The 17,281-nt window shown below is 39.8% G+C and overlaps 1 protein-coding gene across 1 annotated transcript in view; it reads right to left on the bottom strand.

Moving 5' to 3' along the window:
* Positions 1-1,240: 1,240 nt before the first annotated feature.
* Positions 1,241-17,281, bottom strand: part of AKAP6 (A-kinase anchoring protein 6) — a 133,167-nt gene continuing 117,126 nt past the window's right edge. Inside the window, exons 10-14 of the mRNA XM_063439612.1 lie at positions 14,943-15,089; positions 13,685-13,900; positions 6,867-7,079; positions 2,817-5,630; positions 1,241-2,033 (exon numbers count right to left, since the gene is read on the bottom strand). Of these exons, the coding sequence (XP_063295682.1) occupies positions 2,007-2,033; positions 2,817-5,630; positions 6,867-7,079; positions 13,685-13,900; positions 14,943-15,089 (3,417 nt within the window). The 3' untranslated portion in view covers positions 1,241-2,006. The remainder of the gene's footprint in view (positions 2,034-2,816; positions 5,631-6,866; positions 7,080-13,684; positions 13,901-14,942; positions 15,090-17,281) is intronic.

The following is a 17,281-nucleotide window of genomic DNA, read 5'->3' as shown; positions in this document are numbered from 1 at the left end:
TGGCAGATAATTGGGCCACAAATTACTGGTTCATAGTAGTGATGGGAGCCACTTAAAGTTGACCTGTCACCTGTATAGCTTTTAGCATCTTTAAACCTATTTGTAGCTAGTACTTCTTCTTTTTAGTCTGTGAATGGTTTAAGATATATTTTGTTTAAAGGGACACTATTGTCACAAACTTTAGCTTAAGGAAGCAGTTTTAGTGTATAGATCATGATCCTGCAATCTCACTGCTCATCTCTGCAATTTAGGCGTTAAATCCCTTCTGTTTCTGTCCATGCAGCCCTAGCCACACCTCCCCTGGCTGTGACTCATACACCATGCATGGAAAAATATGGTTTCACTTTCAATTAGATGCAACTTACTTTAAAAGTTTGTATTGCCTGCTCTCTAAAGTGAACTTTAATCATACACAGAAGGCTTCTGTGGGGTCTAGCAAGCTATCAACAGTGCAGGGGATAATCAATTTTAAATTAAATTTAATGTGCAATGAAGAAAGTCTAAACATTAGCTCACTCTTTACAGGAAGTGTTTAGGAAGGCTGTGCAAGTCACATGCAGGGAGGTGTGACTAGGATGCATAAGTAAAGTGATTTAACTCCTAAATGGCAGAGGATTGAGCAGTGACACTGCAGGTAAATGATCTATACACCAATACTGCTTCAAAGAGCTAACGTTGGTTTGGTGACTATAGTGTCCCTTTAATAGTTTTTAGGGATATTTTATCTTAACAGAACAGTTTTCAGTATTAAAACAAATATGGCTGAAACTATCTCCTTATTTGCTTCCCCTCCCATCAGAGTGCTAGAATCTGCATCCACCAAGGAGGAGGTACACTAGGAAGGCATGACCTTGGCATTCCTGTGAAAAGTAACCAAAATGGCTGCTCCCACTGCAATTTAAATAACATGAATTTCCCATATAAATCTGGATTTGCATAAGCAAATACCATTACATGGGTTTATTAATATACTGGATTGTAAAGTGTAAGCCTGCATAAAAAGGTACATTTTAACCTAGCGGAAGAGCCTCAACCAGCATAGAATGGGTTTACTAATTACATATTCCAATACACTGAATTTACAAATCCTTACGATTATCCACCTTGCTCCAGATATTCCTCCGAGATACTGCTAAGTAACCATTCCTTATCATTCATTTTCACGTCAGTCTACTCGAACCATGGTTTCCAAAATCTGTACTTAAATTCCACTAAAATCCAAGTAGTATTTTTTTTTAAGTTCGGAAGTGAACAAGTCCTTCATTTATGTGGCTGACTTGAGCTCACTTAAAGGGCACAGCTCTATCAGAATTCAATGATAGGCAGTGAACCCGCTATACTGAATTTTCCCTATAACTTCCCTTTATAACCTGGTATAAAACGTTCTCACTTGCTAAACTACTTTCTGAATTCACCTACCACAATTGTCCACGTCCGTTCATTGTTACCATTTTCTCTTATTTGTTTACATTCCGTAGATCTTTTAACTTCCCAACCACTTGTTTGTTTTCTGTTGTGTTTTTTGTTTTTTTAGATATTTCTCATCTCCTGATACCTTCGTTGTTGATGGTGTTGTTTTTTTTTTTTTGTTTGGTTTTGTTTGGTTTTTTAAATAGTACATTACATTTCCATACTGGAACAGTAGTTTGAAGCTACCCCACAATTTTGTAGTATTTAGCTGATGCCATCGTTAGCGGTGTCCATACACAATGACTCTGGAATTTTGGGATTTGTTAAAATAACTTACCCATTACCAAGAATTTATAAGTACCCAAGGCATTAAACATCGCCAGGCATTGTGCAGCAGGATTTACTCATTATACCCTGTTTTTACTCCCAAAAAATCTAAAGGGGTTAGCAAAAAATTTGGTTTTGCAAAAAACATGAATGTACATAAACCCCAAATGCCATGTTAGACAAAACGGAGGAGGCCAGTACACTCATTGTCACCTTCACACCTGCAATGGAGGTACCCTGGCAGTTGATGGGGTCGATTACAGCTCCCTTTAGGTTTTGGGTCCATTGGATGGCTTCTGCAAAGAATCAAAAGGAAAAGGTAATATTAATTTTTTTTTTGTGTTTTTTTTGGTGCAGTGCCATTGCACATTGTACTGTGAATCTCCACGGGATGTGTACTAAGGGCTGTAGCTGCTCACATGCAATCATATGTTATGCACTATTGTGTGCTTTGTGGAAATATGCAATGGTCCTTGCCTGGCAGTGGTGAATTGTGGCCTGCAGCTTGAATGCTAATAATATTTCAAGTTTTAAGTATATAGGCAACAGAAATGTGCGCCATCGGTATGGCTATAAAAAGATGGCACGGCACATCACCCAAGATTAAAATGGTTATTGGATTGGGGAACATCCAGCTGTGCACGCTTAGATGGACAGCTTATGGAGAAGAATGCACAGCAAAATCAGAAAGGCAAGCAGGATAAAGGAAGTCCTCTGGAGCACAAAGGTATAATGAACGTAGAGATTCTCAAAGCCATCAAGAGTTGGCAATAGACTGAACACTGTACATACTGACTCCTACCACCATGACCATTCAAATCACTGAAGTGGTCATAGTGGTTGGAGTAACCAAAGTCATGGAAGTGTGAAATGTATTTGGGATATGTAGGTGCAGACATAGGGCCAGGGATTTAATACATTGACCTATGACATTGTTGATTATAGAGAAACTGCTCTACCAGAAAGCCTCTATTCAAGCCTCCAACATCCTTTCTATGGCACCCATTTAGGCTATTTGCTAGGATTGGTGAAATAGACGATCAGACTAGAAAACTGAAGAGGGACAATATAATACCAACCTTATGTTGACCTCTGCCTATTGAGGAGCTGCCTGCTGTCATCGACCTCTGGTCACGCACTCTCTTATGCAGAACTGGGAGGCTAGAAGCTGTAGGCTTAACAGGACATTTCTGCTGTGGTTCTGAACACATCTCTTGAGTTGCAGGGAATATCTTGCTGGAAAGCTTGGTACTACTACTTTTTTTATTGCCTTCTGAGTGACCCTGGAATTTTCGGACAGATGCCCTTGTTGTGGTTTGTTGTCCTGAGGATTGGGCTCTGCTCTGTGGATTCTTGAAGACAGTAGAGGTGGTTTTCAGTGGGAAACCTGGTGCAAGCTGTGGTGTGGTAGCCACATCGGAAGACCCTTTGAGATCAGTAAATGTGTCAGCTATTTGCTCTTCTTCCTTGTCTTGTGTGCAGCCTTCAAACATGCTCTCAAACTCTCCATCGTCTTGTGCTAGCATCTCCGGTGTAGTAGCACGAACAGGTCCATTAAGCTCCCCACAGTCACTGTCATGGGAAGAAATGGACAGGTAAGAGTAAAAGTCTCCTCTCTCCAGCTGCCTGCGGGAATGTTCCAATACCTTCTCTCTGATTTGTGCTCCTGTGCCACTATTCAGCCCATCCTTTGGAGGTGACCCATAAAGTGCAGTTGATGTCATGCCCAGAATCTCCTTCACAAATTCATGTACTGTGCAGTCTGGACTGTTTGTCCTCTCATTAGTAGAACCATGGCATGAACAAGATGACTCCGGTGTTTCTTCTGTTAGCTGGTGACAAGGCTCTGGTTTGGTTTTTTCAGATGTCATGCAACTATTATCTGTCATGTCTACATCTGCAACAGCATCACATGTTATTCGCAAGTTGCTCTTCTGATTGCAGGTGGGTCCAAGTTCACGGGGTTTATGATATGCCAAAGCGGGCATGCTGGGAGGGTGGAGTTTCTCGGTCTTGGTTATTGATAACCATGGATAAGGTCCATTTTTTTTCTTTACAGAGTGGCTTACTGTACTTACATTGTCCTTAATGGCGCTCAGTCTATTGTTAACATTTCCATTTTCCAAGTCATCAACTTGATGACTTGAGTTATTTACAGTCTCTTCTTCATTTGTCAAACATTTACTTGTATCTTCCTCATTTGCATCTTTCTCATTTCCATTATTTTCTTGTTCTCTGTTCAGTGAACTCTTCCAGCTCTTGTCAACTTTTGGTGTTCCTGTTATTTCCTGTACTACTCTATTCATTTTTCTTCTTTCTCTGGGCAACAAATAGGTAGGTCTAATCCATGCTTGCAGCTCACGCCTGATAAAATCGGACCCTAAGGGAAGTCCTATACCATCCCCAGCTTCATCTTCACTTCCAAGACTTCTATTGAGTTCGTCAAGTTCCTCTTCTTCTTCTTCCTCTTCTGTTAAGGTTAGTGTAGAGCTAGACAGAAGGTCACTGTCATCTTCTTCATCTGTGCAGGCTGAAGTACATGATACATTCACAATCATACTGAGATTTGCCTCTCTTTCATCCCCAGCTAGAGAACGACTCAAGTGCTTGCGAAAACTAGCATTGGAATCCATCAGTCTGCCTTTTAGTACTACAAGATCTTCTGACTTTAGCGATAGCTCCTCACTGCTGCTCAACTCTGTTAGTTCAGAGCCAAGATCTTCATTTTCTGATGTCACTTTCTCTGCTTGAGTGCGGATCCCTGGCAGAGATGTCTCATGAGAGCCACTCCTTAGGGTAATGTCATCAGATAGACTACGTTTCAACTTCTGCTCAGATGGACATTCAATATCTTCCAACCTTTTCAGTAAGTCTAATGTACGTTTGCTCAGCTCTTCCCTGGGCTCACTCCCAGGAGTGATATCAGCAGAGCCCTGTTGACTGAACAAGTCTTCATTGCTTTTGTAAGAGGCTGGCCAACTCTCCAGAGATACACTCCGCCTCAGTGCTGTAGGCTCTGCTTCAAGCACTTCACAAGTCACTGAGAGGGATTCCAAAGAAGAAGAGTTGTGAGAAGAATTCTGAGGGCTCAGTACCTCAATTAGGTCTTGAAAGTCAACATTATCTTCTGGACTATGGTCTTCAGAGCTAACAGGAAGCATAGTCCTGTTCGTACCAATTTGACCAGGTGTCCTTGAAAAATAAAAGCCTGGAATGGACCTTTGTGTTTTTCCTAGAGTCATCTGTTTAAGTTTCTCTGCTTGTAATAGGGAGCAATCATATAATGCAAAAGGGTAATGGTGCTTTGATCTAGAATACGGAGCTAGTGGAGCATCAGTGTCTATTTGCTGTATGTCCTCGACTTGCCCTTGACCACTTTGCATTCCCTCCCCATCCAATGATAAGCATCCTTCTGAATTTGCAGCAGTCACTCCTTCTCCTCCGCTTGCAATTCCACTTTCACTCTCTGAATGGCCACTAGAACTCCCCAGGATTTTTGTGGATTGGTAATGGTTTGGTTGATGAGATCCATTTGCTAAATCTGGCAAAGATGAAAAGGTACTACCCTGTAATAGAGAAATGGGAAGTGGAGCTAGTGGCCCTAACTTTTGGTATTTTCTTAGGGAGGAATCCATGTTTGGTGTGAAGAGTTCTATATTATGCAAGCTATAGACTTGATATACTGAAGATTGGAGATGGCGTGGATACGTGGGGCCAGCTTGGCCTGAATAACATGTTTCATATGCTGAAGGAGTATCTGGTGCTACGTGTTTGGAATCTTCGGTGTCGCATGAAGGTTCCACCGTTATGTCTGTCTCATCCCATTCCAAAGCCTCCTCTACTCCTGCGTTGCTTAAATCTGCCCAATCTGGGTCCACTAGCAGATCTATTTCCTGCAAAAAAAAACATAGATGGAATCAGGGACTGATCTTGGCTACCTGTATGGGTTGATAATTTTGTAATTAACATAATTAAAATGAGCTTCCCATCATTGCCAACAGTCTATGCACAAAGAGTGGATGTGTTATCACAATAATCAAATAACACCGAAATTAAACAGTCAAGAATGGTGAGCTAATGTTTGAGGCAGCTTTTAATATATGTCAAAGTGTATGCCTACTTCCTGTTCTTAGACGTTTTATTTATATAATATGTACATACCAATACGCAACAGCGTTATTTTAGATTAGCATTTTAATTCAGTAATTTATTCAATTTTATGTAACTTTTTGTGTGTACAATATACAAGAAAGACTTACTAGGACAATGAAAGTAGCCTGAGCAGAGAAAATTAAGATGCTACTTTAAGTAACTGTCAACAGTCAAAACCATAGATGTTCTGTTGATTTGGTATTCTATCTAAGTAACATAAATGTCTGACCTATTTGCAACTGATGAAACTTGCTGTGTTAGTCATGGTGCCATGTTTAGTAATATACCCCCAATGAAAACTTCCATGCATTTAATGATGCATTTTTTTTTTTTTATTGGGGGCATAGCGAAACAGTTTGCAAACGCTGCAATACTCTTGTAGTGGAACCGGTCGAGGCCTGTTGGGTTGGCGTCGGGGAGCAAGTCTGCCAGGGTTTTTATGGTGCCGTTGGCACACCATTGGCGCATGTATATCCAGTCCGATCGGGCAAAGTTTCACGTGTCTGCTGGCGTCAGTCTGCCCCCCTATATCTGGGTTGTAGACTATGGGCGTGAGCGGGCTGGTTTGAGTGGTTATCTGCTGCGGGTAGCGGAGTGAGCACCACGTCTTCAAGGTGGCGTCTATCATGGGGTTACCTGTGGAGAGCGTGTTGGGTGGTGCCCCCATAGCATCGCGGGTATCTGCCCACCGGTCTGTGTGATTTCGGCCTGCACCCAGAATTTCTCCGCCGGTCGGGCGTGCCAATCTGACACCCAGACGTTCTGTGGCTGACCAATCACAGACTTCTCAATGCAGCGTAATGCCTGCCACTAGAGTTTATCTCCACTGAGCTAACCAAACTAGGAAGTAACAGCCAGGGGGTGTAACCAGGTTAATTTATAAAAGTGTCAAATTCTATTGTGTAAAATAAAAAAGCTGAATCGTGTCTGGAGTGTCCATTTAATCCCAAACAAAATTGTCATCCACTTCCACTGACCTGTTCATCCCCAAGTTCCCTCTGCAGCCGTCTTTGCCACTGTGTACTCTGCATAACTATGGCTTCCCATCGTCTCTCCAGGTTGACACTCAGGAGCTGTAAGCTAGGAGGATCCTGCTGTGGAGTTTGTTCCTGGAGACCAAGAAGGTGGTGACACAGGCGTAGGACTGACGCCACCCCACGCCGACGCAGTCTGAGCTCCGAACAAAGAGACTAGAAAAGGTAAAAAGAATGAGCTATTTCAATAATTAAGAGGGATAAAGAAAAATAATCAATAATAATCTAGGAGAAGGGCAAGGGGAATAGGCTCAACTAAATATATAAATAATTTCCAAAAGTAGTTCTGAAAATATTTAAAAACAGATTTAAAAGTATATTGTTGTTGTTTGCTTAGTCAAAACCATATGTACTTTGATGAAATTGGATGCATTTCTTAACTTGTAGAAATGCATATTATGCTATACCATGGCTGATTTGACGCAGCGTGGAGTTACTAATTATAATTGTATTTTTTACATTTTTAAAACCTGTTCTCGAATAGATCTCCAGCTCTTGTACAACTACAAATCCCACAATGCTTTGCCATCTTCCATTTCTTTTCCTTTTTTTTTTTTTTAACTTTGTTTTTCAATTTTATTTTATCTAAGCACATTGGGGAAATTAGAATATTTTCCACTAGCCATTGGATAATGGTTAAATGCCAAATTTATATATTCTCCAAGTAAAAATGCAGAGTGTTATATCTGTAAAGAATGCGTCTGGCGGCTAGTGCGCAAGTCCAATCTACCCTTCCAGACACCAACACGATACTCATGAGACAGAGGGCAGTAGGGGCATAACAAGATTTGCAGCTGAATGAAAATGAGCATATCTGTAAAAGGAATAGTGAAGGCTGGTTAACTGGAAATAAAAACTTGTAAAATCTATGGCAAGAGAGAGGAATTGGAAAAATTCTCCAGATCCTTGTGACTGCCAGGTTGACTTTTTGCCTAGCATTCTACACACTTGTTTTTCCGTTGAGCAGAACTCATCGTTCCACAAATAATATCCAATGTAGGCCTTGATTTAATATTTTTGGGTATGCTTTTCAAATGTGTGTGTATATGTGTGTGTGTGTATATATATATATATATATATATGTATGAGTGTATATATACATATAGATATATATATTTTTATTATTTATTTATTTTTTTAAATAAACTTTTAAAATGATTTACTTTTTGAAATATTAAAATATTATTTAATTTTTTTTAAATCACAAAAAGGGGGAAGGGGGGCCAAGGATTGCGCTGCCTGTTGCTGCTTTGTTCCTCCCATGAGTGGACTTTCACTATATCACAGCATGCTACCCAGTCAGGGTGTTGGTTGACTGTCTACCCGAAAATGACGGTCTACTGCAGGGGTGCGGACCGACAGTCGTTCCATACCTGCGGACCTATGGTTCCAGCGGAATAATATTAATGCAGTATCTCTTGTTATAATCATTTACTTTTTCTGATTAATCCCTCAATATTTATGTCTGTTACCTACTTGTACCTATGTTATGCTTTGATTCTTCCCTAAGACATGACTGTTTCCCTCATGCTACATATACAAAAACGGTCCTGTAAACCTTGACATGCAATGTTCCCTCACAATGTTAACCTTGGCTTTGTAGAAATGTCATTACTAAAGTGATGTTCTTCACAAGCACCACAAAAATAATGAAAAAATAAATAAATCACCAAAAATCGAAATCTTAATTTGTAGTTCAAAATATTAAAAAAATATATTTCTCAGGTGTGGACCGATGGCAAGACACCCAGAAAGGTCTACCTTGTCTGATGGCAGGGAGAAGGGAAAATTACATCAGTGTTGAGATGGACTTTCTGCTCTGGCCAACTTGTGGTGTGGGTTGAGGGGGACTAGTGACTAGCATCCATAATTTGAAATCTGCACCAGTTAGTTTGTTTGTGGGTTGTTTTTTGTTTCATTGTTTTTGTTTTTGTTTTTTGTCTCCTTCGTATCACTTAAAAAAAGCATATTCCCAGTGGTACCTCTATCTAATTAGACTAATCTAGACTAACTTTTCTTCTTTCATGATCTCAACCGACGCATTAGGCATAGTTTGTCTATCGTGAGTTGTACCTCTTAATACACCTAAGCATACCATAGTTAACTATTGTCTACTCATGCATATCCAGCATGCATATCCCGCACTTCCTGTTGTGCTTTTTCCACATTCATTGTTTACGTTTATTTTTTACTCTTAACGGAAGAAAAAAAAAAAAAGTGCAGCTAATCTTGACATGTAACTTCATATTGTCTCACCAGTGCTCATGATTACTCTATATGTCAATGCATATCTGTGTTTGTTTCACTGCACAACAAAAATAAATAATTATGTTAAAAAAATAATAATAATATATATATATATTGTTTTTTTTCAAAAAATATTAAATAATTTTAAAAAGGCTCATTAAAAATAATAAATTGAGTCCACAATTATGATTATTTTCAATCATAGCTTAAAGACTGCGGCTCTTCTAAAAATAAAATCAGGTTTATTGGTGCTACTTGAGAACAGGTTTCAGAAGTTCTAACATAGACCTATACACCCCAAAAAGAAGCCTGCCACTGCTCTGACAGTGCTGCACAGGTTCTTTTTAAATTATGTGACTGGATGGGTTAAATGTCAGCGACTGAAGGACCGAGAAGGGCCATCAATATGACTCGTCTTGCACAGACACCGAGTCTGACAAATAGGGCGATTAAAAGGCCACTGAGAGTCATCGCTCTCTGCCAATTATCACCATGTATCATCGCTAGGTCCAACGAGGAAGGCAGAAATATGGCCTTTTAAATGGCACTATTGAAGTGTTCGCCAATAATGAAGCACATGGCAGAGCCCTAATCATAGCTCACAGGGGAAAAGGGCCTAAATTAACCATCACATCAGTACGTTAGATCACAACGTGTAGGTGAGGATACAACGCTGGGAGGGAAGTGGTGCTTGTGTATAGCAAGGGATACCCTCCGCTAGTCCAAATGTTATAGACTACAATCCCCATGATTCTCAACCAGATAAACTCATGGGAGTTGTAATCCACAATAGTGGGGCTTGCAGAGGCTCTGTCCTTTTATAAAGAACATAAAGAGCATTGAGATACTGAAAAGATGGGGTGAGGTATTGCTTGCTGTATATACATATTCCCTTTATTCCGCTAATGTATCTTGCATGTAAGTTTATTTTTACATTCTATAGTGGTAAAATCTGGGCATAGCTGGATATGCGTATGAATAAAGTGCCAGGGTTGACCATAATGCTTAAAACACGGTTTCATCTGGTAAAGCTGTGTAGAATGTTAAGTCCTTAATTGCAATGAAGGTTTAATGCTTATGGAATAGGAGCCTACCGCAAACCAAAAAGCATGGCATGCAGTCAGTTTTTAACTTTTTAACACAAAGGAACACATATTAATCATCGGTTTCATGGGCTGGAGCTCCCTTTGTTGTTGTTGCTGATGTATTTCAAGTGAGCAGTAGAACAAACAATGTGTATTGATGCCTGAACCAGCCTCAGAGCAATATTTTTTTTTTTAAATACATTAAAGAAATGAAATCTTTGAGAATATTTTCTATAATCTAATGACATCACACTAAAACGGAAATCATGAAAATCTGATCAGGCGCCTATCTTCCAGATTGTGATGATGTCACTGGACTGGAGGTCCAACAATGAGAAGATTCTATCAAAAGAACGTTATTAAGTTCTTGTAACTTTTTAAAAAGTGCTGGTAACAGGACGGGTGCAACATCGGGTGAGGCAGGCACACTCCCCTGACATTCATAACTAGATACTCTCCTAATCTCTTTATTTTACATATCTTGCAGTCAATAGAATCTGAACTCCAAAGAATCTGAAACTCGTTAGATTCTAAGGTAGCTTGCGTTATGAATCGTACGTTCCTCTCCATGCCATTAGAACTAAACCGGTATCAGGAGGCTAGCGTCATGCAAACTGCACTGCTGGCAGGACTTACTAACAGGGCAGGGGTTTTGTGCCCTCCTGACCTCCCCACACTGGTTTTATTACTAATTATGGCAAGAATATTGATCTCCCATTGTGCCTGTCAGCTTCGTTTACTCTGACAACTGTACTGGAGGGAGGGGGACTTGCTTCAGCTTCAGAAGCAGGAATTGGACAAAACTAGACAAACAGTAGTAATTATAGAAGAAGAAAAAAATAAAATGGATTTTTCGTAATTTTAGTTTGTATGTATAGGATATGGTTTGTGATGACGCAAATAATTTTTGACATAAACAAAAGCTGCAAAAGAAAAATGTCTTCAGTACAGTGATTAGCCTAATAAAAAAATATCTGGTGGGAGATGCTACACTGGCATTGACTAAAAACTAAACCAATCAAGGTCAATGCAAGGGATGTTTTCAATTCTCAGAAAAACACAATTTTTGGTCAAGGTATAGTACTGTAAGTATTATGTATTTTGTTTTGGTTTTTAGGTAGAGAGGCAAATTTGGTTCAATCTAGTGTTCAGTTATTTTTTGGCAGTCTGCCATGTTCAGAAAGGAAACATATATATTCCAAACTTTTCTTTATGTGAATGGAAAGATGTAGTCCCTTTCTTTCGTTGCTGGACCACAAATAGTAAAGGAAAGACAACTGGCGATTATATATTTTACCCCTGTTCCTGCTACTCCTTCCCCATTGACATAAAAGGAATAGACCATAGTCCTCTAAAGTTTTAAAAGTCAATGTGACTTTATGTCCTCATTCAAAATCAACAGACATTTCACCATAAAAGCTCAGGTCAACCCTATGCCTTCAGTGGTGAACTGAATGGATAATCTGAGCCTTTTGGTAGCATCCTCTGATGCAATTCCACTGAAGAGAGACTTAGTTTGCTGAATTTCCCATCTGTCAGTGAACCAAGAGTATTCCTTCTAGAGAACTTTGTGGATTGTTGACGTCCTTGGTCATGGTGGCCTCAAGAGGCAAGGCTTCCAGTCAATGTTCTCACATTCAGAGAGATTGGACTGGCTCTCCTGGCTTTGCTGGAACTAATTCAGGAACCTTATGTCTGCTTTTAGTCGAATTACATCACAGCTGTCACCCATGTCCGTCATCAACTAGTGGAACAATGTTTTGCTACCTTGTGGAGGATCCTTCAGTGAATGGAAGTGATGGACTTCTTCACCCAATCTTTCCACCACCCCAAGATGGGTGAAACGCCCTATGATGGTTTAGCACAGCGCAGGTGAATTTAATGACACTTGCACTGCATTTGCTGGTGTCTTGTCTCTGGTGTTCCCACAACTTGAATACCAAAGAACAAAATTAATGTGAGGCAGGTGTGTGTAGAAGGGGATGTTTTTGGTCATGTGTGTAAAAAAGGGTCTGTTTGTGGTGTACTATGTATTGCTAAGGGCTGTAGTGTATATGCTTGTACACATGTATAGGGGCTGCTAAGATTGTGCGTTTGTTGACAGGGACTGTTGTGTTGGTGTGTGTGTGGCCTGTACAGTATGTGTATGTGTCTATGGGCTGCAGTGTGTATGTGTATTGGGGTTGCATTGTACATGTGTATCAAGGAGCTGTAAGATGGATGTGTATTGGGATTGAAGTGAGTGTATATAGGAGTGAGGGATGAATGTGTATCAGGGATGAAGTTTGTTTGCAGGGGGTGTACTCTTTGTGTATGGGGAAGTGTCCTGTGTGAGTGTGTGCATGTGTGTATGTGAAGGTGGGTATACTGTGTGTGTAATGTGTGTGGCGGTGTAGGGAGTGGGAATAAGAGATGCTTTAATAATTTTTATTTTAATAATTATTAAATATATATTCTCCCCTCACCCCATTCTTACAGAGGGCTGCCTATCTACCAGGTGTGGGGCAGGCCACAAGATTAGAGGTACCTCTCTTGAGTTATTACAGCAACGCTCTAATACTGGAAGTGCCAGAGCTTTCTTGCATTTTGGGATTTCTTTAGGATGGCTCGGGTCAGGATTTGTCTACAAGTACCTTTTAAAGGATCGGATTTCACATATTTCGCCGCTCTTGCACTATAAGTTGGCTTCACGTTCTGACATTGTGCAAGCTTTATATATATACATACATACAGTATATTATTTGGAATATGCATATTTTATGTTGGGATATATCTATATCTTGAGGTTACCATACGTTTATGTTGTGCAGTCCAAGGTTTATCTACAGAGCAGCATTTTTTTTGCACGCGCTATTGTCTGTACAGACACTGAATACAGTCATTTGTTCTTGCTTTAAATATCTCTCTGGATGACGTATGTAGATGGACAGCTGACATCACTAGATGGGGAGCAGGATCCACTCTGCTTCAGAGCAGTGTGGGTGAAACATACATGGCATCATGGAAAGAAGTAAACTGAATTTTATTCTAGCATGGGAAAGCGAAGCGGGACCCTCTTCATTTGCAGATGGTACAGGAAGAAAACAATCTCTCGGCTGAGTTTCAGCTTGGCACAAGGAAGGGAAAGGTCACAGCTGGGTTTCAAGGTGGCAAAGAGCGGGTGTGTGGAAGCACAGCTGGGTTCTAGTTTAGCACACGAGAAAATTAGCACAGAGGAGATAGAGCCTGGCAAAAAAAATAAAGGAGGGAAAACGAAGACACAGAAACATGTCATGGTAACAAAGGCATCATAATGCCTTGAGGGGAAAGGTCACAGCTGTATCTCATGTTATGCAGGCAAATAAAACGGGCACAGCTGACTTCCATAAAGGCACAAGGAGGAATGGGACGTATTTTGAATCTAAAGATGGAGAGGCACTCTCCGGTTACCTGGAATCTTTGCAGCTCTCTCTGGAGTCTTTCTTTTGTTTTCCCGTCACCTTCCTCATCGAGTCTCAAGCTCGAGTTATACAGGGCAAGTTCTGTGTCTCTAAGCCAGGATTTCAGCTCCTTCACTCTTTGCTCCAGCTGTTGAACCAAGTTTCCACTCCCAGGAGATAGGACCGGCTGGGGAGAACCGGTTGAGAGAGCCTCCGACAGAGACTTCTGTGAAGTAGATTAGAACAACCAGAGTGTGAGAGACCATAACATTACTGTAAAGAGAAGTGTTAGAAGAGTTGCATAACCTGAATATTTCGAAGCATGTTTGGTGCTAAAGAGTAAATTCCACCTGATATGGTACTAGTGGTCAAAAACCTTATTATTCCACTCCACAAGGTGTATTTCATAGTTAATTGGGCAAAGCCTCTCTGGACATGACTGTTATTAAAAATGGTTTTATTTGAGTCAAACACAAACGTTTATAGGCAGTTCCTCATCGGCCAACATATCCTGTTTATGTTCTGCTCACTATAAGAACGCTGCGGAAAAGTAACTCAACATAAACCTCTATAGAGCAGCATTTTCTTAGCAGACCTCTCTGACTGATGGTGGAAGTATCCATCAAAGTCAAGGACAACCTTTTTTGCCATTAAATTGGTTTGTTCAGACTTTTTATTTATATAGTTTTTTTTTTTATATCCTTTTTTGAAAACCAATCCCCACTATAATTATCTAACTCCTGATCTTCTTCTTCCTCACTCCTGCCAACCTTTTACCTGTTTTGTGTCCTTTATTTTCAGAATGCCTTGATTTTCTCAATTTAAGCCTTTTCTACATGCCTTTCCTCTTCCCATCTTCTCCAATGCCTTAACCCGCCCCCCCTACCCCCACCTCCCCCCCCCCACAGTCCCTCTTCTCTCATGCTAGTTACATAACATTTTTGTAGAATTATTCTGATCACAGTCCTTCTCCTCCAAGATTCTTCTTTATGGGGTTTTTTTTATTTTATATATTTCTGTTCCATCAGTTCCAGAGCTCATGAGTCCTGACTAACAATTAAAAATATACTAAAATAAAGGGAATGAGAACAATTTGTGACACCCATATGGTTTGCTCATTCACCATCTAAAAAATGTTCTGATTAATGGTATTGCCACATGTCCTGAGACGAGTTTGTGTTGACCGGTATTTTGCAGCCCATTGAGTGGCACTGGCATGTGAATGAAGGCAATGCTAGTGTAAGAATGAGAATAAGTGACATTCATACCTTCAACATCTCCCACTTCTCTCGGATCAACCCTTCCCTCTCTAGGATACTGTCAGGGAGTCGAGTTCCTTTATTCCTCATTGATGCCAGCTGGCTTAGGAGTGCTTGGACCCGGTCTTCTCTTAATGACATCTCCACCCTACATCTCTAAAGAAGACGGAAGACATTCATTGCATCTCTCTCTCACTCTCCTAACATACATACAAAACCTGCATTTTAATGCTTATGGACAAATGTGTTATCCGTCCAATGTTTCACACAAAGTAATAGAAGGGTAGAATATGATATATAGTATATTTATTCAGTTAACGTTCCCCTGTGACAGCTAAATTTCTCTAAAGTAGTTCCTGGCATAAACTCTTTATAAGCTGCTATCTCCTATCGGGCTTTGAGTGTTCGTTATTGTGTTACCATTTTCTCGAATTCTATTTCTCCTGAAATTATTGAGTTCAGAATGTGCAAGACAGAAATGCAAATCCGATGCATACATATAAGATTAATACAATCAGCCCTGGGGTAGGATTGCATTGGAAGATCAATATCAAATGTCTCGGTTAAAACCTTAACCTCAGCATGTAAGATTATATAGACGTTATGTATTATATGCAGGGATAAGCAATGCTCTATGTCCTAAAGGAACTTTTCTGTTCTATCATAGATGCTGACTCAAGCTTGTCAGTTTATAATCATGCACATAGGAATGCTTTTGACAGTGAAGGGGGGGATCAAGGCAGGGCACAGTCCCTTATTTCTTTCTCACCCCAAACCAAAGAAGAAAAAAAAAACTCATCAGCACAATAAGGAGGGTGAAAAGAAGTTTGTTGCTATAGAGACTCCATTTTGGAAAGGATAAGTCAGAGAAGGGCGAGAGGGTGGTTTTGGGGGAGGGACGGGAGAGTCTGTTAATCCCCCCCACCCACCCTGAAATCAACAGTTATTTAAACTGTTTGCAGCCCAACAAGGTAATATGGAGCGATGGCACTTTTTAAAAACAAACAAGCAAAAATAAATAAATGAAACTGCTTTAGACATTTTGTAAGACGCAAGTAATAGAACATTACCTTTAAAATAATATAAAAAAAAAACATGCAAAGTTTTGTGTTTTTTTTAATCTTATTTAATTTTTTTAATTGCAGGATAAAGCCATGCATAATTAAAAAAATAAAATAAAAAATGTTATGATGCTATCCTCTTTTATAGCAGTATTGGAAGCAAATCTAATGTGTCCTAACTGATCTTGTGATGCAACATATAAATGCACATGTTGTGTTCTTGCTTAGACCGTAAGCTTCAAGGGTCTAGAATTCCTCAAATCTGCGTAGCTGAATATGCCCCCTTACCATTCACAGACATACACAGATATGAAACATCCACAAGCACATAAACACAGCTACACACCAACATTCAAATACACCCTTGTAGACATCCATACACACTAGCACACATACATAGATAGATACGCCAGACACACATACTAACAAACAAGTATACTCCCTATTTTTATATGTGTACACCACCACATTTGCCACATCCCTATAATGCAATATCACGCCTTATATGTTGGTGCCATATAAATCTATACATAGACAAATTCTGTTGTTTTACACTTTGTATACAGGTATTGCCAATAAAATGCTATAAATCACTTTGTTTACGTAGTCTTTGCATGAAATGTAGTTTACACCTGGGTTTTGCATTATTATGCATCTTTTTATGGCATTTAAATGATTACTAGCCTCTCTGTCGAAGTAGGAGAACTTGCTTCCTGACTTTAGCCAATAGCAGGGACAGACTAGCCAAAGGTCAATGTGAAACAAAAGTTACTTTGCAGATAAAATAAAAAATTCTTGTCCTAGGTGGCTGGCTGCATTAGTGTTAGATTTTGCTACAACCATTATCCTTTTCCATATTAAAACTGACCATTTTGTACCTTTTTAGATAGACGGAGTACCATTGAACATTTAGTTCAGACGTTTACAAGGTTATTTGAATTTCAAATCTAAGGTCAAAATAGCCAGATTGGAAGCGATGCTTTCAGTTTGGCTACTCTGGCGATAAATTTGAAATTCACTTTGTGTTCTCACTTGGTAAATAACCCTGCTGGGCATTTATATAGTGCTCAACAAATGTGTCATTTTGGGTTTTTGTTACGGTGTCTACCTTTTGTGCTAACCCTCCCCCCATGTCTAATTATCAGTTTATATTTATATGTCACGGAAGCTGTTTTGGGCTCCAAATTCCATCACGTCAACCTCAGGATGATGTCACTAGTCACCCAAATCTGCTGGGTATCCCTAGTATGAATAATTTAATTAACGTCTTACAAAGATCTATAGACC

This window comes from Pelobates fuscus, chromosome 13, assembly GCF_036172605.1.
Source record: "Pelobates fuscus isolate aPelFus1 chromosome 13, aPelFus1.pri, whole genome shotgun sequence".
In the NCBI taxonomy this organism is placed as follows: Eukaryota; Metazoa; Chordata; class Amphibia; order Anura; family Pelobatidae; genus Pelobates; species Pelobates fuscus.
This window is presented reverse-complemented; position numbering and strand designations above follow the sequence as displayed.